Below are 25,234 nucleotides of genomic sequence, written 5' to 3'. Positions count from 1 at the left end.
ATCCATCACCATAATAAAACCACTACTTATTACGCTCTGTGCCAAGCACGGTATATGCTATCTTGCTTAATTCTTTTGATAGTCCTATGATGTGGTTTTCATTTTCTCTATCATTAACTCAGTTTTAGAGATGAGAAAGTGCTGGCTTAGAGAAGTAAATCACAAGGTCACACACCTAGTAAACAGCAGAATTTCTTTCAAGTTTCACACTGATTCACGAATGTCTAAGGCATGGGGTTGTGTTTTAGAGGGTATAGGAATGATTAGGACCCAGTTTCTGCCTCTATTTCTGATCTAGGTAGGGGAAGGAACCTAAGGCAATTATACAGATCTTACAATCCAAGGCTGGAATGCCTTGAAGAGACACTCCCAAATGCTTTGAAGATTCAGAGAAATGAAAGATAGCATCTGGTTGGAGGTATACATCTTCAAAGGGCAACAGTTGCTTTAAAGGAGCCTAGAAAATAAGGAGGGATTCAGAAAATGGAAGCTGTGGATTTCAGAGCATCAATAAATGGCCCATGCTAGGGCACTGGCCTTGAACTATGAGTGACTGACAATAATGAGCCGAAGAATATGAAGGATTTGGTTTTCCTGTGGATTGAGAGCCTACCATCCAGCGCTTGACTCCACAGATTCTGGACACAGCAGAACTGGATCACGGTGATAAACAGGGTTCCTTGAAGACTTCTGTTTTATGGGATCTCTCAAACACCTTAGCTAGACAGACTGTTAAACAGAAAGAAGATCTCCCTTGGCAAATATTACCATTTCTGATTCATCTCAAATACTGTCTCTGGTTCCATCCTAGTGCTGCCTCTTCTACATCCTCTATGCTTTGGTCCAAAACAGTCTGGGACCAGGCAGGGCACTGTACCCACCTCCACCCCAGCCTCCTGCTCTACGTTAGTGGCCGCTGTCCCTAATTCTTTCTAAGGGAATTAACTGTAGCCACTTTCAATGATGCAGATGGAACGCGACGTTCAGAGGCCTAATGAGGCTAATCCTTCTTTCCCGATTTAATTCTGGCATCTACCACGTGACGCCATCCTGTAGAGAGTTTACATTCAGCAACTAGTTGCTCAGTGCTCACTGTGCAGGAACCACTCTAAGTACTCAAGATAAAGCAAAGAACTAGACAGGCAATGTCCTTGCTCTCATGAAGCTTAACTTTTACTGAGGGGAAGAGAGCTAGCAATAATTTAATAAGAGTCGAACAGTAATGACTGCAATGAAGAAGGTAAAACAGGGCAATGTGCTTTGTTGGGAGGAGAGGGCGTGGGTACTATTTCAGATCTGCTTACGAGAAACAGTCTCCATGAAGAAGTAACATCTTAGCTGAGACTCGAATGATACAATGTGGGAGATCCATCGAAAGATAGGAAGACATGAAGAAAAGTATTCTGGGCAGAGAAAAAAACAAGTACAAAGAGCCTAAGGCAGGAACCAAAAGGGCAGCGTGACTACAGCCAGGGAGTGAGGGGAGAGTGGTACCAGTGGCTGGAGAGGCAGGAGGAGGCCAGAGCCTAGAGCAGGACCTCGGCACAGACAGGAATGGGGCTTTTATTTGAAATATGAAGGAAAGTCATTAAAGGGTTCCAAATGCTGGGAGACGCAGTTTTATTTTGGCTTTAAAATGATTGCTCTGGTCACTTTGTGAAGGATGATTTAATGAGGTGATGGAGTAGAAGCCCACTGCAGATTCTAGGAGAGATAAGAAGACGGCCTGCCAAACATGGGCCGGAGACCTAAACAGACACTTCTCCAAAGAAGATATACAGATTGCCAACAAACACGTGAAAGGATGCTCAACATCATTAATCATCAGAGAAATGCAAATCAAAACTACAATGAGGTATCACCTCACACCAGTCAGAAAGTCCATCATCAAAAAATCTACAAACAATAAATGCTGGAGAAGGTGTGGAGAAAAGGGAACCCTCTTGCACTGTTGGTGGGACTGTAAAGTGATACAGCCACTATGGAGAACAGTATGGAGGTTCCTTAAAAAACTAAAAATAGAACTACCATATGACCCAGCAATCCCACTACTGGGCATATACCCTGAGAAAACCATAATTCAAAAAGAGTCATGTACTACAATGTTCATTGCAGCTCTATTTACAATAGCCAGGACATGGAAGCAACCTAAGTGTCCATCGACAGATGAATGGATAAAGAAGATGTGGCACATATATACAATGGAATATTACTCAGACATAAAAAGAAATGAAACTGAGTTATTTGTAGTGAGGTGGATGGACCTAGAGTCTGTCATACAGAGTGAAGTAAGTCAGAAAGAGAAAAACAAATACCATATGCTAACACATATATATGGAATCTAAAAAAAGAAATGGTGATGAAGAACCTAGGGGCAGGACAGGAATAAAGATGCAGACGTAGAGAATGGACTTGAGGACATGGGGAGGGGGAAGGGTAAGCTGGGACGAAGTGAGAGAGTGGCATGGACATATATACACTACCAAATGTAAAAGAGATAACTAGTGGGACGCAGCCACATAGCACAGGGAGATCAGCTCAGTGTTTTGTGTCCACCTAGGGGGGTGGGAATAGGGAGATGCAAGAGGGAGGAGATATGGGGAGATATATATATATATGGGGATATATATATATGTGTGTGTGTGTATATATATATATATATGTACAGCTGATTCACTTTGTTATAAAGCAGAAACTAACATACCATTGTAAAGCAATTATATTCCAATAAAGATGTTAAAGAAAAAGAAGATGGCCTGGACTTGGATCATGAAAGAGTAGACATGGAGAAAGGAAGAAGTCATCTAAGGTTCTTGGTTTGTGCAACTGTGTCTGTGTTGGTTTACTGACATGGGGAAAACAGAAAGAACAGGTGGAGCAAAACCCAAACATTTTGCTGTGGTCATGTTATCTTACATAAGGTTCTTAGACATTCATTCAACAAAGGTTTACTCAACAACACCTCTGTACCAGACACTCTTCTCTGCAGGAGGGACAACTTCTAAACAAAAGACATGAAGTTTCTATGCTCTAGAGCAGCTTATGTTCCCAGAATTCCAGGGCAAGTGAAGAAAATCAGAGAGGTAAGGGGTGGAGCTATACATGAGAGAAGCAATGGCATGTAGATGTATTTAAAGTTATAGGCTGTGATAAGATCATTTAGGGACAGTTTATAGAGAGAAGGAACTCAGGACCAGACCAAGCAAAGGACAAGCATTTTCTTAATAAGAAATGAAGAGGGCAAAATAAATCTATTCACGTCTGGGTAACAATTTGTCATTAATTTGTTTGGCTTTATTGACAGACATAGCAAAGTAACCTCCCCACCACTGCCCACTGAATTCTTAGACTATTTAGGGGCAAGTTCAATAAGGTTATTGATGTACTAGTCTCATTTTCTTCTTCTATTCCTACCTTCTTTATTAAAATTGTATTCATGGGTAAAGTTAAACAGAAAACACAGTTAACTGTAAAGTTTCAACTACAAAACTCTAAATAATTTGTGATTGCCACAACAATGGGCCGTAAATGAGTAACAGTGCTGCATACATCACGAGGCACCCACAGGTGAGGGTGAAGGTACATACAATTTCCATAACCCTGACTCTAATCATCCACAGGTTACTTTTCAGTCCAAGGAAGCGCACTGAACTGCCAGTGAGAGACAGTATTTTAAGAGTGACCTTAAATCTGCTTTAATGAATTTTTAAAAAAATCAACCAAAATTATGAGTACTTATACTTAGTTACAGATTACTTGTGGCATAATTTATAACTGATGGAGACCATGTGGCACTTGAGAATTACTGCCCCAGGCAACTTGCCAGTAATCAGTGGCCCCGATCTACTTTGTCCACTATTTCCCACTAGAATTCTTCTAGGGAAACGTTCAGAATTGAAGACTCCTTTATATTCAACAGTTGGTCCTTGCTGTGGTCTAAAGTTTATTCAAAAGTTATTATTATTTTTTTTAACACACTCACTCCTGTTGATAGGTATTTTACGCTTTCTAAATCCTAACTTTATCCCTGTGCCTTATCCACCGATGCTGTGGCTAACTTACTGATAAAGATTCATGCCACTTATGATCAATGAGAGCCTTCATCCATAAGCGTCTTCACCTTAAAACCTAACTCAACATCTCTCAGTTCTAGTTCCGAAGGTGGAGCTAAGCATAGTCTCTCTAAAGCCTCCCACTGCTGCGGCCCTTCCCCTCTTCAGCCGGCATTTCCCCATTTCTCCCACCTCTCCTGGGTCTCGAGTTTCTTGCCTCCTTTTGACGTTCAACATAAATAGACTTCTTTTTACACCTTGGACATAAGGGTCTCCTTGATAACAAAACTCCATACCTATATTGTTTCTTGTATCACTGATCTTCTTTTTTTTTTTTTTTTTGCGTTACGCGGGCCTCTCACTGTTGTGGCCTCTCCCCTTTTGGCCTCTCCCGTTGCGGAGCACAGGCTCTGGACGCGCAGGCTCAGTGGCCATGGCTCACGGGCCCAGCCGCTCCGCGGCATGTGGGATCTTCCCGGACCGGGGCACGAACCCGTGTCCCCTGCATCGGCAGGCGGACTCTCAACCACTGCGCCACCGGGGAAGCCCTGATCAACTTCTTTTAAAAAGCTTAATAAATCTGCTGCCATTGTGCTCTCAACATGCATTTAACTCTTCTCTAACCACCTTGAAAAACAGAAATCTGGCCCTGCCTGTACTATGCTACTACTTTTCTGCATTTTCAGGAGTGACCAAAATATTTCCTCAGTGAAATCCAACCATTTTGACTCTGTTTTGCATATGATCCTACTCACTGGATAAACTGTATCATCCTTTCCTCTTCCTGCCTTACTCACTCTTCCCTGTCATTGTTTTTCAGGATCCACTATTTCTTACCAACATGTAAATACAACTATTTCCCAAGGCTAAGTAACCACTTCCTTATTCACTTCTCATTGATAACGGTGGAAGAATGTATATAACATGGATATGAAAAAGAAGGACCAATTTGATAAGGAATCCTGTTATTTATCAAGTCATTTGAACACCTAGTGTTAAAACTGTTACTAAATAGGATGGGAAGGAAAACTTAAAGGGCTCATAAACTAGAGAAATTAATAATCTAGCTAATTGGATAAAGATACAAAGTGACTGGAACAAACCCAATTTTTACATTTATATAATACTGTAAGAGTGCCCTCTAGGACACAGTAGAATAAACCAAACTAGGGCTTTCCTGTTTTTCTTCTTTCTGCACAGCAAATATTAGAAGTTTCATGAATTAAGACACAGTAAGAGAACCAATTCCATTTTCTTTTCTTTTTATAATGATACTTGCCCTCACATTATAGTTTTCCACCATCTTCAACATCTATAAGAGGGGAATCTAAAAATGAAATGCTTTAGACCTTGCCTCATATTAAGAGCAGTAAACAAATGGGTCAGAGAAAAGCATCTAGGGGAGCAATGAATTCACTGGACACTCCAAATCCTCAACATGGTGAGATTTCTACATATTCACTCCTGCACTGCCCACTCCCTAGACAGGCACCTCTCTCTCTCTCTCTCTCTCTCTCTCACACACACACACACACACTCATACTAAAATGTTAGTTACCATCTTTGGTAACTAACATTCATATTCTAAATGGCATCACTTTAAACCATATCAACTTTTGGCAGGGTTTACACCCTTAAAATTTTCACCCTTAAAATTGAACTTAGCCCTCATTATTCTAATTGTTTTAAAGGTTTACAATATAGAACTCTTGCTTCGGCATCTTTTACCATAATGCAATTGACTGTGTCCCATTACAGAATTCATGGGGGTAACATGCACTTGCTCATTTTAAAAAGGTTGCTAATTACACAAAAACATGCAAGGCTCTATCCCAGAGGACGAGGAGGAAACACAGATGACAGCACCAAATCCTTGAGGCAAATGCATTCTAATAAAAGGAATAAAAAATCTGCACAGAGAATGACACTAATAGGTAAACATACTGAAGAGAGGTGCACAGCACACTTTAGGAATTCAAAGTTAAGAAAGAAAAATCACACTTAATTAGGAAAGCTTCGTGAAGGATGTGATTTGAAATGGCTCGTGAAGATTTTAGTGGGGGGTAAGGGAGAGGAAGATATTCAAGGGAGAACATATTCTGAGAATACTAGGGGTTGGGGACATGTTTTAAGGGGGAAATGGCATGTATGTTGGATCTCAAGTGCTTTTCACAGGTATTCAGGAGGAGAGAACAAAATAGTCTAATTCTGCTATTGAGAATAAAGAAGAAAGACTTAATGAAAAAGATTGAGATCATTTAGTTCAAAGTCACACATTTTAAAGGAAAGAAAATGAAACCTCATGGCAGGTGAGAGTAGCGCTCATAATTACATCAAAATTGCAGCAGCAGTGGGTCAGGATGAGAGGGAGGCCGGCACCTCTGCCTTCCTTCACTTTGTCCAACAAGCACAAGCCAGATACCCACCGCCCTTGGTAATGTATCCTTCTAGAACGGGGGAGGCTTCTTTATTTAATTTGCCTGTTAGTTAGTAATGTGCCATGCAAGGTATAGGAAATAAAACTTTATCTACTTTATCTGTAGAATATCAGCCTTTGGTGGGATTCAGGTCAACTGAAAACACCTCAGGTTTGAACATGTATTTTTCTTAATTATATGTCAGATTTAAATTGCCCAGAACCTGTTTCTCTCTCCTGGCAGACTTAACACTGATATACTGCAAATAAATAATTTTTTTCGATGGTTAAAGATAAAAATTGGTTATCAATTGTAGCTGGTAAAATCAGAAAGCCTTCTTGCTTTGATAATGTTTTCTAAGCATGTTCTTAAGACACACACACACACACACACACACACACACACACACACACACACGAAAAGCCAGATTTAGGAACAGTTGAGAGACGAGTTGTTAATCTGCAATTAAATGTGGTCTAGAAAACAGATGAGTGAAAAAGGCCGATATGATTTCTCCAAAGTGAAACCTTGCAAATAAATTGAGAGGCGGCCAAAGTATGACATTGGCAATGGGGCAAGCAGGAGATCACAACTACTAATAAATCATTATCAGAAAATGTTGTATTCCTGCAGCCAGAGCATCCATTCTTTCTCAGAGTAAATGAGGAATAATCATCGTCATCTCCCATTTCTAGCCTCACTGTGAACTTCTGAAGAGTGAGAACCTTCAGCAAGAGATGATAGACTGTAACGACGACACAGGACGTCCTCCTTTGCAACGTTCAAAGCCACTTCCATACGGTGGACCACATCGCACGAAATCTATGCGAAGAGGGGCTGCACAGCAACCCCAGACAGAAGTCTCCTGAGTCTGGTCCTCTTGCTGCTTCCCACGGGGACTTTAATTGCCATCACATAGGGAATTAAGGGGGAGAGAGGTGTCTCCTTGAACATTAAGCTCCTGGCATTTATGATCTAGACCCGCTTATTTCTCTGTGGCTTCAGAAGCCACAGTTCCACACTGAAACCTCTGACATCATCTAGCAACCCTCTTGGTATAGATGAAGGATCTGTATGACGTCCTGGGGCCATATAATTCATTCGTTTCACAGTCAGGGCTTGAACCCTACTGTCATCTTTCCTCCACATTATTAACTGAAGTAAATAGCTGTATAAATGTTTTTTGCTACGTTTCAAGGGAAACTCAAGGTACAAATTACACAGAGAGAAGAAGGTAAGTTACATGTCATACAATAATCTCCAGAGAGTTACTTTGTCAAACGGTTTAAAGCATTGAGTTGTTTCCTTTTTTGGCTGTTTTATAATCTCAAAACCAGGAGAAGCCCTCTACCCTCTCTTGCTAGTTCCCAAATACACCTCTTAAGCTTGAGAACTTTCTCTCTATGTAACCTGCACTGTAACAAAAACACATTATGCAAATACTTCTTCTCTACAAGCTTTACTTGGGGTCCACAGACATGTTTCAAAGCGCCTTTATGCAGATGCTTCTAATTTAGTCTGCATTTTGGGCATTTCCCCAGTGTGATCTGCCCTTCTTTTAATTTAAGCCTAGTGTTCTCTAAATATTTTCAGCTTTTTCACAATCTGGCTTCCAAGCAATCTACAGGACACAGGGGCAGCTCACAGCTGAGAAACCTGCCTGCCATCTAAACCTCCTGCAGCCAAACCATCTTGCCCTTTTATCATTGCTCTTTCCTTTTCATCAAAAATCCTGCTTTAACCATTTATCCCCCTTTGTGAATGCTAAGTAAATATTTTTTTTTCCCCTTGAGTCCTTACCACAAATACTTGAGAACCGCGATGAATGACATTTGGTTTATAATCACCCCAGACATCACACATCACGGTGAGCATAAGTTACACTTAATTTACACACTCTTCAAATCTGCATGGGTTCTGATTTGTGGCTCACAGAGTGGAAAGGAATGTCTTAGGTAGGGCTCATATCATGAGTTTAATTGCCAAGGTGTTAATTCTCTGTCTCCTTTGTCTTAGAACCTGCCCAATGTCTGGGAAAATTCTATTTTCATTTAGAAAAAGGATGTTGAGATAGCTTACTTCACCAAGTCGAAAGCTTTTAAAAATAGATAGGTAAATAACCAGTGATGGATCCACTTTCTGTGCATGGAGGACTGAGTTAGGAGACATGAACTTGGACAATTCATTTAACATTCTGGGTCTCAGTTTCCTCATCTGTAAAATGAGGATAATAACACTCTGCATTCATAAAAGAGTTGATGTTATACCTGAATAAGAATGAGTGTAGAGAAAAGATAGGTAGAAGAAAGTATATTCAAAACACACAATATGATTATATGGACCCAGAAGAAAATTATGCCCAGTGAGCTGTTCCCATAGTAAAAGTTTATTCATCTGAACCCCTTGATTCTTTCTCTACAATTCATGTAATGAGCAAAAGTTATTGCTTTCTTGTCTCAATATATTAGCTGGATGGTTGAATGCACAGAGCTCACATCTGAATCAGCACAAAAGTGAAGCCTGGAGGAGGGGAAATAGAAAGGGACTCGAGCTTATACCAAAGTCATTCTCATCAGTCAACCTGCCCACATAAATACTAGGAAATCAACTCATTTCAACAACTTGGGAGGCATGTCTGAGTTATAATAGTGTTCTTGAATGCAGGTCAATGAAAAATTGGTCTGCTCACACATTCCCATTTGTCATATTCCCTACAAATGCATGTTAACTGTTTTCACATTTAAATGCCTAGACTCAACCATAACAAATGTGTGTTGTCAGGTTGTTGGGAGTTTTCTAAAAACAAAACAGGATGATTATGGCAAACAGTAAATTACTGTTGGTTTCTTGTGCTCTAGCAGAATCACAAAAGGGTAAGGACTTAAGAAAAATCATTCATATCTGCTTCAAATCCTATAACATAGAAAACAGAATTGGAGCTGAGTTAACGAAATATACAGTATTTAATACAAATTTGTTGTAGGCTGTATGTCATTAGTCTTGTATGTCTGGAAACTGTAATGTTTGCTAACAGAATAATTTTTGAAAATCCTGCAGAATAACATAGTCTAAAAAAACCAATCTTGTTCCTCTGTATTTTTCTCCCCAGAGAAATAATATCTACTGCTTATCAAGCTCCCCCTTACCCATCTTTGCCTTTTTCATAAAAGTTGGGTCCTCAAGTTCCCCATGATTGTCATTTTGTGCGATTATTCCTCAGTGTTAATATTCAGAACTTATCAAAAGCGGCAGTTCTGTGTTCTAGGACCCCAGACTGATCAAATCTATGTATATAATAAGAAAACCCACACTTGTACCATATTGTAGTGCAAGTATATGTGTGCGGCATTGGTGTTTGTGTGTGTGGAAGGGGCAGGAATAAAAGAGCAGATAAGTAGTCAATCAGTAGTCTGCTGGTGCATGCGTGCTCAGCAAATTAATGATACATATCTGATCGATTGTTAAGGACCCGTAGAGTCCTGAGACTCAAATAATATGGAACTAAGAAAGCAATACAAGAGTCAAATTTTCTGCCTTTTGTTTTTCACCATCTTAATCACACATCAGATTGCTGCCTGTTATTGGTAGAAACTATCAGTTTCTCATTAAAATGCAGCCTCAAAGGCTAAAAAAGAGAAGCAATCAAAAAAGGAGAGAAAGAAGGAATATGTCTAATAAAAGCCCGATTACAAACTCACGGCTGACCAGATGCAAACCTTCTGACTTCCTTCACGGCTCCCAGGGATCAGAATATACACTGGACTAAACTTGACCACAATCCTTGGAGAACAGAAACCAGAGTGAATGGAAATTGTCTCTCTCACCCCTCTTTGTGGACACCAAATAAATCATGCTCACGCAATATTATGTGTCTATTTTGTCTTGAGTCTTTACCACATGTTATCTGAGGCCACGATGAATAACACTGAGATTCGGTTTCTCAAGGACATGTAAACAGTCTTCATACATTACTTTTCAGAGTAACTGTAAAGATTCAGTGATGTAATAACCGTATTCAATATGTATTATTCCAGGAAATTATTGAACTTATTGATTACAGACTTAAATGACAGCCTCAATAATGGCATCCCCAAAATGTCCACATTATAATCCTCAGAACCTGTAAATAAGTTACTTGCATGGCAGGAGGGATTTTTCAGATGTGATTAAATTAAAAAGCATGAGCTAGGATTCTCCTGGATTACCCAGGGTAGTCACAACGTCCTTAAAAGAGGGTGGCTCAGAGTCTGAGTCAGAGAAAGAGAGGTGACAATAGAAGCAGAGGTCAGAGAAAGAGAGATCTGATGATGCTACACTGATGGCCTTGACAATGAAGGAAGGAATGAGTCAAGAAATGTGGGCAGCCTCTGGAGGCTGAAATGGTAAGAAAAGGATTCTCCACCCTAGCCTCCAGGAGGACTGCAGCTCTGTCAATACCTGGATTTTAGTCTCATAAGACCCATTCGGGACTTCAACCTCCAGAACTGTAGATGATGAGCTTGTTTTAGGCCTCTAGTTTGTGGTAATTTGTTATAGCAGCAATTTGGAACTGATACAGCTGAAAACTTGTATCATGAAAATTTTAACAAATATGGTTATATTTTTCAATCTACCTATCAAACATCACACATTTTACACTTACTTACCTATCTTTATATATATTTGCATCTATTATCAAATATCAAAGTTTTCTACACTGCTAGTAGTGAAGGAGCCTAGGAGGAAAAAGCCCTGTGTTGGGATAGAGACATCTGTGTTCCAGGCTAGCGCTGGCCCTACAACACCATGTGATTTGTGGAAGTCACTTTTAGATCTTCATTATTTCATTTGAAAATCACAGGTCAAGACAAACGGTGATGTGCCTTTCAACATTCTGATACTATCAATATAATTATCCTAGATTCTAAGTCAAGGAAATAACATTCATAGAGTCCGGACTATACATCATAGAAATTGTCATTTGCTGGCACTTACTATCAAGGATACATTAAAAAATCAAGATGTGGTATCAACAATAAAGGTTTCTTTTTTAATATATTCCATTAATCAAGAATGTAATGCTCTGTTATTTCCATAACATAGTCGAAAATATAAGAAATCACTAAAAACAGAACTACCATATGATCCAGCAATCCCACTCCTGGGCATATATCTGAAGGAAATCATAATTCGAAAGGATACATGCACCCCAATGTTCATTGCAGCACTATTTACAATAGCCAGGACATGGAAGCAACCTAAATGTCCATTGACGGAGGAATGGATAAAGAAGATGTGGTACATATATATAATGGAATATTACTCAGCCATAAAAAAGAACTAAATAATACCATTTTCAGCGACATGGATGGACCTAGAGATTGTCATACCAAGTGAAGTCACACAAAGACATATAATATGCTATCACTTATACGTGAAATCTAAAAAAATGGTACAAATGAACGTATTTACAAAACAGAAATTGAGTCACAGGTGTAGAAAACAAACTTATGGTTACTGAGGGGGAAGGTGGGGTAGGGATAAATTGGGAGATTGGGACTGACATATACACACTACTATATATAAAATAGATAGCTAATAAGAACCTACTGTATAGCACAGGGAATTCTACTCAATACTCTGTAATGACCTATATGGGAACAGAATCTAAAGAAGAGTGGATATATGTATATGTATAACTGACTCACTTTGCTGTACAGCAGAAACTAATACAACACTATAAATCAACTATACTCCAATTAAAAAAAAAAACACTTAATACAGCCTAGAGCAATGAACTCAGTATGCACTGTTACACTTTAAATCTTACAAAATATTTGAAAATATTCAGGGCCCTACCAATAGAAATGTAAGGCTTCCTTGAGAAACCTTCGTGAAAATATTTATCTGTAATTACCATCCTAATTTATTTAGACATATATAAATAAATGTAATATTCTAGGTACAGATATTACGAAAAATAAATCTTTCACACATTTAAATTTACATAAATTTGTGAGGGAACTTATTATTCCTCAGGTTTGAAAGATCCTTAGAGAAAAGTTATTACTGGAGAAAAATCAATATTGGAATTTATAGCTAGCACTTTCTATTTATAAATAAAAATGACCTATGGAAACATTAATGACTTTTCTGAATTAATAATATAAAGCAGTGAAGATGCAAAGCCATTGATGGCTAATTAAACACAGAAGGGGGAAAGGCTGCTCCTTGTCTTTATCCAAGAGAAGGAGATAATTGCTTTTTAAAGGAACACTTAGAGATTATTCAATAGAATTTCCTGTAAATGAAACTGCTTCCCCAGCAGGCTGGGCTTGTTTAAATGTTCAGTGACCTAAACTTCCTCCTTAGAAGGGCCAGCCAGCCCCTGTTATGTATTCATTAGATACGAGCTGGCCCTACAGGTCTCATTCTCTCCTCCCTCCTGTCTCTAGCAGCAAGCAAACAAATAAAGGAGGGCAAAAGGCACAAGGCGCCACCTATCTTTGGGTCAGAACACACGTCAGGTGTCTCCCGCAACCAGAGTTTCCTCTATGCTATGTCCTCCCCAAATCTGCATCCTGTCTGCTAGACCTACTTCACTGGTGTTTCACTCTTGCTGCCTTGGTTGACTTCCCTGGAGGGTCCCTCCTGAATGCCTGGACTTTAAGAGCAGATGTCAGTACCACCCTGATTAGAAAACCAGTCAAAGACATCACAAGAAAAAAACTCTGCAAAACAATATATCTTAGGAACGTGGACGCAAAAATCCTCAAAAATATACTAGGGGCTTCCCTGGTGGTGCAGTGGTTGAGAGTCCGTCTGCCGATGCAGGGGACACAAGTTCATGCCCTGATCCAGGAGGATCCTGCATGCCGCGGAGCGGCTGGGCCCATGAGCCACGGCCGCTGAGCCTGCGCTTCCGGAGCCCGTGCTCCACGGAGGGAGAGGCTGCAGCAGTGAGAGGCACGCGTACCGCAAAAAAAAAAAAAAAAAAAAAAAAAAAACTAAGAAACTGAATCCAGCAACATAGAGAAAGAATTATACATCATGACCAAGTGGAACTTATCCGAGGGATTTAAGTTTGATTTAATATCGGAAATTCAATTAATGTAATATATTATTATATCAACAGGATTTTTTTTAAAAAATCACATGATCATCTCAATAGACCAAAAAAAAAAAAAAAGCAAAGTCCAAAACCCTTCCATGGTAAAACCACTCAACAAACTAGGAATAGAATAGAATTTCCTCAATCTGATCAAGGACATCTGTGAAAAACCAACAGCTAACATCATAGTTCATGGAAAAAACACTGGATGCTTTCTTTCTGTGATCAAGAACAGAACAATTTTATAATACGTGAATTATATTTCAATAACACTGCTTTAAAAATGTCATTTCCTTCCAGCTTAGTTTACTAGTACTGGAATCAACTTTTGCCTTCTAGAAGAGCGTATTGGTCTGATTTCTTTTGCTTAAAAGGTTCAGTCATGGCCATGATCCTTTATAGATACAGAGTGCACAGTTCAAGTACAGCCCTTTGTGAGACCTTTTCCGGGATACAAATATGGAAGTGACATCATTAGACCTCTGTCCCAGAGCTCCCTCTGACCTACTGCATACAACCGGAAGTGGTATTTTGCAATAACACTTTACAGTTTTTTTTTTTAAAGATTGCAACAGCTTGTGATCCTTTAAATACCATAGGTGATTACAATTTTTTTTTTAATTTTTAAAGGGTAAAATAATGACTCAAACAAATATAAAATGAACACATCAAAGATTTCAATTAAGTCATTAATTAATTAGAAAACTATTCTGATGGAAAACACTGGTTCAAAGGAGACTACAAAGGACAGACCTATTTAGACAACAAGGAGTGCTGAAATGGATTTGCTAATGGATGGAAAATTGGCCATTTATATAGGGTGATAATCCATGGAGTTTTCACAGAACAAAAGTTCAACTGACTTATATGAACAGGAATCATATACAGTATGATCTACCCTTTATCAGTTAACTTCTAATTCCACAACATTGCAAAATAATCAAAGACGATGAAAAGCTAGGTATCCTATAGAATCATATAACCTTTCAAGGGCCTCTAGGCCAGGCCAAACAATCCACTGAAAGACACACAGGTATCTTTTTGCCCATTTCAGAGGCTTCTGCAATTTTTCACAACAGGTTTAAGAGTGGTATGTCTGTGCATATAGTTTGATTCGTAAATTTCTATTCTATTTGATCTACCATATTTTATCAGTTTTAACATATATTTTCCCCACATCTCTGCAATTATAATTAGTAGCATTTATTTCTCAGTGTACACAAAATAATAATGCATCTTACAACTGATGACATCTTGGCTACGATGGAATACACTCATTTCACCAAACTGTGAACTTGAGAAAATGGTCCTGGGGAGGGAAACTTTAGCTAACATCTTCCTTGGGGCAAAAAAAAAATTAATTTTTTAAAAGCCATCCTTATTATCATCAACTTTGATCCTTGAAGCATGTGTTTTATGTAAAAATTGTAACAATCTCTTCAACTCAAAGAGGGTCACTGATTATCAAAAGAATGAAGACACAAAAGATATTGTCCTCGAATCAAAGAGGAAATGTTGACATCACAGTTTCAGAATGCTTTTTTTCAAGGGCTGGACTAGAAAAGCAATAACTAAAATAATAATAAAGACATTTAGAAACATGAAACATCTCACACATTCGTGGCGTGAGCTCACAAAGGTTATACCCTAAGTGTGTATAGCTATTGTTGAACCATGACAACTGACTAGAATCACCTTGTGAGGCATAATGGAGTGAGAATTAAGAGTTTCTCAGTGAAACTGCATTAATAACAACTGTAGTAGTAGTTGTTGTTGTTGTTTAATAGATGCTTGAACTGTTCCCTTGTTAGGCTGGCACTTAAAAATCCTCACAGTGGTGGATGCACCTACAGTCTGTCATACAGTGACTTACAGTGAAGTAAGTCAGAAAGAGAAAAACAAATACCATATGCTAACACATATATATGGAATCTGAAAAAACAAAAAAAAAATGGTTATGAAGAACCTAGGGGCAGGACGGGAATAAAGACGCACACCTACTAGAGAATGGACTTGAGGACACGGGGAGGGGGAAGGGTAAGCTGGGACGAAGTGAGAGAGTGGCATGGACTTATATATACTACCAAATGTAAAATAGATAGCTAGTGGGAAGCAGCTGCATAGCACAGGGAGATCAGCTTGGTGCTTTGTGACAACCTAGAGGGGTGGGATAGGAAGGGAGGGAGGGAGATGCAAGAGGGAGGGGTATGGGAATATATGTATATGTATAGCTGATTCACTTTGTTATACAGCAGAAACTAACACACTATTGTAAAGCAACTACACTCCAATAAAGATGTATAAATAAATAGATAGGAAAAAAAAAACTCACAGAGAACTCCTACAGAAAATCTTGGTACCTGTATACACTATTACAAAGCATTTCAATAGAGATGAAAAATCTTTTCAAACTGTTTTCTCAGAATTTTTTTTCTTTCAGAACTCTTTCACTTGGGCTAGATTTGAGTCTCTTTCAGTCAATGCTACAAAATTATTTCACTCTGTCATTTATATCTATACTTCTTTAAAAAAACACAAAAAAAGGAAAAATGAAGAACAATGAATGCATAATTTCAAACTCAATTTGAGTGTTATAAAGCAGAGGCCTGGGCAAATGGAGGGCAACACCATTTAATATTTTTCTTAGGCAAAAGTGTAGAGAAGTTAAAAGTTCTGTCCCTCAGGATTTTTATTTTTCTTCCAAATTACTTTTAATTTCCTACCATTATTGTCCTCTTTCCTATCTCCTTTGCTTTCTTTCCCGTCTACAGTTAACTTCCTCTTGTATTTTTCTCTTTATCCCAAATTCATTTTAGTGATTTTTTTAAAACATCAACTTATTTTATATGGAAGGTCTTTCATTTACTAGTTAGAAACAGGAAAAATAGCATTGAAGACCTGAATTCAAATTTTGAGTGTATCAATCCCTTAATGATATGAATTTGGGCAAATCACTAACTAGGCCTTTGAACTACCATGCCCTTGTCTGAAAAATGGGGATATCTGAAAAATTTTCAGAATCAATGAACACCAATTATCAGAGCTAAGGAAAACCAACTAGAACAAGAGAGAAGTTACACTTAAACATACTGTAGTAAATCTGTAGAACATCAAAGAAAAACATAAGGTCTAAAGAGTTGATAGAGTTAAAGACAGATGATAAACAAATATGAATTAGTCTGATTGTGGATTCATCGACAGCAACAACAGAAATCCAGAAGAGTATGGCTGGAAGAAAGTTAAAAGAGTTTTTATTATATATGTGGCTAAAGTGTTCATCAAGATGGCAGACAGAAAAGGCATTTTTTTGAAAGAAGAGCAGACTCCTACTCATTCTTTCTTTCCTCACTGACAGGACCTCGGTTTTATTTGGGGTGACTATGTCCTTAGATTAAAAAATTTCATGTCCCAGACTTCTTTGCTGCTAGGGTGGTATTTGATAGTTCTAGCCACTGAGGCAAAAGATTAGATGCAGGAAGGATTTCTGGAAATGTTGGGAATCCCTGATGCCTTGTTTTCCTGCAATATGTGCTGTGCCCTACTTCCTCTCTTCTGTTTTTTCCCACCTGATGCCGAACGGGGAACATAGTGGCTGGAGTTGCAACAGAGACATCTTATGTTCTGAGGCAAAGGCTGAGGAAACCATAGAAACCTTGCCCTGTAACTACTTAACTCTATACTTTGTTACATGAAGGGGGAAAGGGGGGCAGTTTTTAAAGCTACTATTTCAGTTACTCATAACTGAACACAATCCTATTTGTTACAGATGAAGAAGAAAGAAAACTTGATTACTAACAAAAATGTGGCTCTATAGAAAACCCAAGTCACTTTTTTAGAAACAATGAAAGTATTCAGAAATATATTAATATAATATACTGAAGTCACTTGTATGTGTATATAGCACCAATGAACTCAGAAAATATCATTTTTATTTATTTTTTGGCCGCACCACGCAGAATGTTATTAGTTCCCCGACCAGGGATTGAACCCATGCCCCCTGAATTGGAAGCACAGAGTCTTAACCACTGGACCAGCAGGGAAGTCCTGTAATTTTTAAAGGTGTAGTTACAATGGCAGCACAAAATACAAGGTTTCTACAGACAACTCTTATGTAAGAAGTACAGAATCTTTTAGACAAATTTTTTTAATTATCAAAAGCAATTAAAAAGTTCTAATTAAATGGAGAGATACAATATGTTTATGGATGGGAAGACTCAGTTTCATGCAGGAATTCTCTTCCCCAATTGTTCTGGTCTCCCCAAAATAATCTGTAAATTAAATGTAATCCCAATAAAAATTACGATTAAATTGTATGTGTGACACTTGTCACGCTAATGCTAAAGTTTACAAAGAAGAGAAAAAAGCCAGGAATAGCCATGAAAATTTCGAAGAACAAGGTTGGTAGACTCAACACATTTCAATATTTATTATAAAGCTATGTTAATTAAGGCAGTATGGTATCAGTACAGGAAGAAGAATGTAAGTCAAAGGAAGAGACTAGAGATCAAAGAAACATACCCATGAATATGAAAACTTATGGTATATCACAAATCACTGGAAAAAGGATGATAAATGATGCTAGGGCAGTTGGTTATCAGTAAGGAAAAAAAAATTAGATCCCTAACTCATATCATACACAAAAATCAATTTCAGGTGAAAGGAGAAATCTAAAAAAAAATCCCCCTCAAAACTAAACTGTGAGAACATCTTTACAACCACAGGGGATAGAAAGACGATTTACGACACAGAAATTACAAATCTGAAAGAAAAAGACTGATAAATTTGACTACCTTTAACTTAATAACCTCTCTGTGTACAAAAATGGCATAAACAAATGGCAAAGGCAATGTATAGCCAGGAGGAAGATCATTAGTGTCTGAAGAGCTTCTAAGAATTAGTAAGAAAGAAACAAACAGTCCAAGGGCTAAAAGGGCAGAAGAAAGTAGCAATTCACAGAAGAGGAAACCCACATGGCTAATAACTACAAAAAGATGCTTTCCCTCACCAGCAATCAGAGACCACAATGAAATATCATTGACACTCAGCAGACTGGCAAAAATGATTAAATCTGACAATACCGAGAACAGGGTAAGGACGTGAAGCGTGGGAACGCCTGTGTACTCCTGAGCCGAGTGTACACTGGCATTTCCACTCTCAGAGCTATATGGCAGGTCTAGTAAAGATGAGCATGCCATTGCCTATGATGCAGCTCTTTTAGTCCCATGTGTACACAGCCTAGGGAAACTCTAGTGCCAGACACACACCACAGACTGTTCACAGTATACTGCTATGAATTAAAGTATTATAATAGAGGTAGTTTCAACAAAATTAGTAAAGATACACTTCTGGATGGTGGTACCGCCACAGGCACTTGTTTTAAACACAGACCATGATGGGAGATACCACAAATTGAAACAGGTGAATCAGACTACTTTCTGATTCATATCAGAAAGTGGCATCATATTTTAGTGTGGGTACAGACAGGGAGAATACCAGCCTCCAGACCACCTGAGGAAGATTTTGATTCATTTCCTTATGAGGAATTGCTTATTCTCCTTGACCCAGGATGTGAGCAACTCCTAAGTTACTACTATATCTCCTTTCTCCTCCTCTGGGTCCAGCCCTGTCCAGCCACTTTGTAGGAGTGACAGACAAACTGACATCGAGCTCTGCTTTCATAATGACACTGAGTAAAGCAGGACCCTCTCTGTGAAAAAGATCTATCCACGTCTCTCCAAGCCAACATGGTGTCATTTCACAGTTATTTTTATGGCTTTTTAATGAGGCAATATTACCTATCAGAAGACCCCATTCATTAGCACTTTTACCACATACCACTGATGAAACACTTGCGTCTCAACTCTGTTGCTTTTCATACCCTGTGAAGTTCCTATTTCTTATTTTCACAGAGTTGTAGAGAAAAAAGTATCTACTTCAAAAGTTGAAGCAATCTGTAAATATATAGGTAAGTAATAGTGTAGAGCATTTCGGCAGGACTGAAACATTATCACAGACAAGAAGATTAAAAGCTCCATCATGCCCAAGGCCCCTTCCTGGACTAAATGTTATTATTCAGATACTGTATGATATCACTTATATGTAGAATTAAAAAATACAACCAACTAGTCAATATAACAAAAAAGAAGCAGATTCGCAGATATAGAGAGCAAACTAGTGGTTATGGGTGGAGGGTGGGCAATATAGGGGGAGGGGAGTGGGAGGTGCAAACTACTGGGTGTACGATCGGGATGTACTACACAACATGGGGAATATAGCTAGTGTTTTGTAATAACTGTAAATGGATATAACCTTTAAAAATTGTATAAAACATTTTTATAAGTTTCAATTAGAAAAAAAAAAAGAATTAGGATGTGCATTTTGGTGTGGAAGGCAGGGGTTCTGAGGATGTTCTAACGAGCACAGAAGAATCTCTTGTATCCTCCAACTCTTGCCTGTTCTGTAAGATAAAGGAAGCTATACGGTCAACCCTCCTGTTCACTTTGCACAGTGCCCAGCGTGTCTTGGCGTTGGCCCTGGAAAGTGAGGTCACTACCAGATCCGGAAGGAAACTCAACATTGTCTAGACTGGGTCCTTGGAAAGACTGGGAGCTCCAGACAGTAAAACAACCGTTTTAGGCTGGAAATGTTTTCAAATAAAGCTTCTGATGGGAGCTCATGTCAGTTTCAGCTAACCGCTTCAAAGCCTGTCACACAGATTTCTATGCACTGGAGGAGATCTGTTCTCACCGTCCTTTCAAATTCTGATGAGATTGCCAGACATTTGCTTCAAAATATCTCTAGTTCTTTTCCTAATTGTTTCAGCAATGGCTCATAGAAAGGCCTTTTAAAATATCTTTTAATCTTCAATGTATTTATTTCTTGAAATATTTCCTTGTAGGAACCTCAAAGTTTTACATGTTATAGAGGAATGACATGGTTCCATATTTTACTTTTTACAACCTTAGAGGTATTGGTCAATCATGAAATAATCCCTTTGACATTAGTCAAAGCCCTCTGATTAAATTACTGTTATTCTTAGAGACTAGGGATGATTCATTTCATAATGCCTGATGGTTTCTTTTGGAATTTATTTCATGAACAGATCCACCTCATTTTTTGTTCTTTTCAAACCAGACAGTTTTAGTATGACTAGTACCGAAGTACAGTACTGAATACAGTTCATAAGTACTGAAGAACACTTTAACATTTAGTAAGAACAGTTAATCTTATAAAATCTCAGGTGTTTGATTATAAAATAACTCTATTTTAGTAAGAATAGCTACTTCTCTGGAAAAGTAAAGTAGGTTTCAGGCGTATGGAATCGCGAAGAAGGGTGGGCAAAGAGTGCTTAAATACGACACTGGAAGTATGATCCATAAAAGAAAAAATTAGACTTCATCAAATTTAAATTAGATTAACTTAATACACTTAGTTAATTAAATTTCAGAAAATAAAAAGATATGCCAAAGACTCTGAGAAAATATTTTCAAATCATATATCTGATATAGGACTTTTATCCAGAATACATAAGGGAATCTTACAACTCAACGTAAAAAAAAGAGATAACCCAATTAAAATATATGCAAAAGATCTAAATAGACATTACTCCAAAGAAAATATACGAGTGGCCCATAAGCACATGAAAATACATTCAACATCATTAGTCATCAGGAAAAAGCAGGTAAAAACCACAATGAGATAACACTTCATACTCACTAGGATGGGAATAATAATACTAACAACAACAAGTGTTGGTGAAGATATGGAGAAACCGGAACCTTCACACATCACTGGTAGGAATATAAAATTGGTACAGCTGCTTTGGAAAATAGTCTGACAGTTCCTTGAAAGGTTAAACATAGAGTTCCCATATGACCTAGCAATTCCACTTCTAATTATTTATCAAGAGAAATTTTTAAAAAAAGAAAGAAAGAAAACCTCCCTTTGTGCAAGGGTTTTACTTACTGATGTTCCACTTTAGGCCTGTTGTCGTAACCTGATTGCATGGCTGTCCAACAGGAATGAGGCCACACCAATCACCTTCCATTCCGGTATCGACATGCAATTTGTGCTTTCCCTGAGGTAGAGAAGGAAGGCTCATTAAGATGGGGAAGGGAAAGGAAGGCCCATTAATGCTCACTGAAGACCTGGCCATACGCACCAGGTACCATCCTAGGAACTTCACATGGTTTATCACACTTAATCCTAACAACATACTTATGTAGTACGTACTGAATTATCCTAGGAACTTTCACCTGACTTAATCCTAGCAACAGTTTTACAAGGTAGTTTATTGTTAATTATTACCTTTATATATCAGAAAATTGAAGTTTGCAGAGATTAAATGTGTCCAGGACCACACAGGTAGCAAGGGGCAGAATCAGAATTCCTACCTATACCTGCCACTTCCAAGATTCCACGTGCTAAAGATATAGCACTAAGTGATACAGAATTCTAGGCTCTTAATCAAACACTTGCTTGAGTGTAAATACAACATTGCTTCCTCAGTAAAATCTCTGCTTTTTATCTGAGAACTGGGCTTCTAACGTTGAGAATTCAGTGTAAACCCTACTAATGGTTAGCCTCTTTCCTATACCCACAGCTGCTCTAGGAGATGCTCAGTGGGGCGTACCTCTACCAGGAAATAGAGTATCTGCCCTGAGAAATGAGTATGCTTCTTCTATTCTGATTATGAAAACTGATATAATCTGTTTTCAATTTTTCAGTTTATAAGAAGGTTAAAGTTAAATGTAATGCTCAATCAAGGCCACAAGCTTTGCTTTTAAATAAAATACTTGGAAATGCCTCTCCTACAAAGTAATGCTTTTCCATTCCTACCCTATTCATTATCCTCAGGGTATACAGTCTTTGTAGAAAGATACCTCAAGTTCTTACGGGAAAATGTCAAGACATGCATGCATTCAATAATAGAGTAAAAAAGGTATTTTTCATAATTCAAATAACTCTGAAGGAATAAGCTCCAAAAGATATTCTTCATTTTAATAAAATATTGCTTTAAAGTGTATTTAATATATGACATATTACCAAACTAAGGTATCTAGGTCTCCTTGTACAGTCATTTTACTTTTATTGCAACTATGCCTTTTGTGCTGTATATTGTAAGTTTCTGAGAACTTATTCTACTGTATCCAGGTCTCAACATGCAAGCAGGATTTGTCTTTTGTCAAAAGACATTTACTGCCTGTACAATTCATATACATATATTTCCATCTGAACATTCAATCAGAGGGCACAAATTCAATTAGAAGGGCTTAAATACATTCAAACACAAGGAAGTTTTTTTTTTTTTTTCGTTGCGGAGCACAGGCTCCGGACGCGCAGGCTCAGCGGCCATGGCTCATGGGCCCAGCCACTCCGCGGCATGTGGGATCTTCCTGGACCGGGGCATGAACCCGTGTCCCCTGCATCTGCAGGCGGACTCTCAACCACTGTGCCACCAGGGAAGCCCACAAGGAAGATTTTTAAAGAAAATTTAAAATACATTTGAACTTGGTGTCCATCATTGGAAGAAAGGTAGGCAACACTTGTAGATATACACCAAGCAATGGATTAGATGCACACAGAGAAATGTGGATGGATAGAAAACATAGTACACATAGTAGGAAACAGAATCGTGATAAATGACAGAACCTATCTATGTAAATTAAAATAAATGCAAACACAATAAGGCACTTTTTCTACTAACAAAATTAAAAATGTATATTCATATATACACACACACTAACATGTTTGCGTAATGGGAAATGATATAGGGACAAAAGGGAAGCAATGGATCAATCAACCAATGAGGATTCTTGCCTGGACCAGAGATGGTAATGTGCTATGAACTAATGGGTACTACTGACCCAACACTGAAATCTCATAAAAATAAAATAACAAATACATACTTTAGATATGAAGTGATACAAGATTTAGAAATTCTTAAGACTCTTCTGAAGGAAAAAAAGAGAAAATATTCTAATAATTCAGTAATTATTAGTAATTACTAATTACTAAAAACAGTAATTCAAGAAAGGAATAATTGGGAGACAGCCATGGGAAAAACTCAGGAGCGAAATAAAAACATCTCATTCTTGAATAATGATCTTTGGTGTTTTTCTTTTAGTGTAATTTAGAGCAAAGGCATATAAACCATATTATAATTACAGAAATTTTCTACATATTTCAGTGTAAAAGTAATGCTATAATTGTCAGAAGGCACAAGTAAGGAAAAGAGTAGAAGAAAGTGCAGTGGTCTTTATTTTCTCATCATTTTACATCATATGGGAATCAGGAAATAGAGCCTAAAGTTGCAGATTTTTTTTTAAGGGGGATTTAAAAATTGCTCCTGTCCTGAGTTATTGGTAATGTGGGTAACATGCCTAAGCGCCAGCAGCGGGACTGAGGAATGGGATCTGAAACAGCTCTGTTCTTCATCCTGCCCTATACTCATTCAGGAACTTCCAAGCCAGTGTTACAGACAAGTTATTCACCCAACTGTATACAATGATGCTTGTGTGGGAACCGAAGGATGAACAAGCGCCAACTCACGACGGGAGGGCAAAGAGGCTCGCAGGCCAAGGGCGCACCGCAGAAGCCACAAGGAGGATCACTTGAGGCATCGGGGTGGGGTGGGGGATGGGTGGAGCACGGGAGATTTTTAGGGCAGGAGAGCTGTTCTATGTGACACCGTGATGGTGAATACGTGACATGATGCATCTGTCAAAACCACAGATGTACCACACACCAGGAGTGAACTCTAATGTAAATTAGGGACTTTCCTTAATAATGTGTCAATATTGGTTCACTGTTCGTAACAAAGGTACCACACTAATGCAAGATAATAGGGGAAACTGCTAGCAGGAGAGGGGGTATATGGGAACCCTCCATGTCATCTGCTAAATTTTCAGTAAATGTAAAACTGCTCTAAGCATAAAGAGTATTGTTATTTTTTAAAAGTCTCTCAATGACCTTTCACTTTCTCATCCCTTCAGTGGGACTAACAGCAATGTGCTGGTGCGTTTAACACCTAGGCCAGCAGATGAGCGGCGCCACACATGGGGAAACGTGCAGCCAGTTCTGAGCAGCCTTTACAACCTTGTTCTGCTTTTTTTTTTTTTTTTTTTGCGGTACGCGGGCCTCTCACTGTTGTGGCCTCCCCCGTTGCGGAGCACAGGCTCCAGACGCGCAGGCTCAGCGGCCATGGCTCATGGGCCCAGCTGCTCCGCGGCATGTAGGATCTTCCCGGACCGGGGCACGAACCCGCGTCCCCTGCATCGGCAGGTGGACTCTCAAGCACTGTGCCACCAGGGAAGCCCCTTGTTCTGCTTTTTTTCCCCCTAATAAAATAAGGTTTTTTAATTTTAAGATACGAGCCACCTTTATTTCTTTCTTTAGAATCTTTTCCCTAAGTTGATTAACATTGATAGCTTGCCACATGAGTTTTGGGTTTTATTTCTCCCTACTACCTTCCGTTATAGAAATAATTCTTTCTGAAGATACAGATGCTAAATACAATACAAATTATCATCCAGAGATGCCAAACGTAACACTTTAACAACTTTGGAAAGCAGTAACAAAGCCTCTTTTCTCATCAAAGGAGTTCATGAGAGAGGGTATTGCAGAAATTCTGATTTCCTTAGAACAGCTTTGGCTTCAGCAGTGAAGGGATAGGA

The 25,234-nt window shown here is 38.5% G+C and overlaps 1 protein-coding gene across 2 annotated transcripts in view; it reads right to left on the bottom strand.

Annotated features, from left to right (window-relative positions):
• Positions 1 to 25,234, bottom strand: part of TPK1 (thiamin pyrophosphokinase 1) — a 339,062-nt gene that overhangs the window by 78,558 nt on the left and 235,270 nt on the right. For both annotated transcript variants that reach the window (XM_032644015.1, XM_032644016.1), the window contains one exon: positions 21,525 to 21,636. In XM_032644015.1, coding sequence (XP_032499906.1) covers positions 21,525 to 21,636 — 112 coding nt within the window. The remainder of the gene's footprint in view (positions 1 to 21,524; positions 21,637 to 25,234) is intronic.

This window comes from Phocoena sinus, chromosome 9 (genome assembly GCF_008692025.1).
Source record: "Phocoena sinus isolate mPhoSin1 chromosome 9, mPhoSin1.pri, whole genome shotgun sequence".
Taxonomy (NCBI): Eukaryota; Metazoa; Chordata; class Mammalia; order Artiodactyla; family Phocoenidae; genus Phocoena; species Phocoena sinus.
Note: the sequence above shows the minus strand (reverse complement) of the source record. Positions and strands in the feature narration are given on the sequence as shown.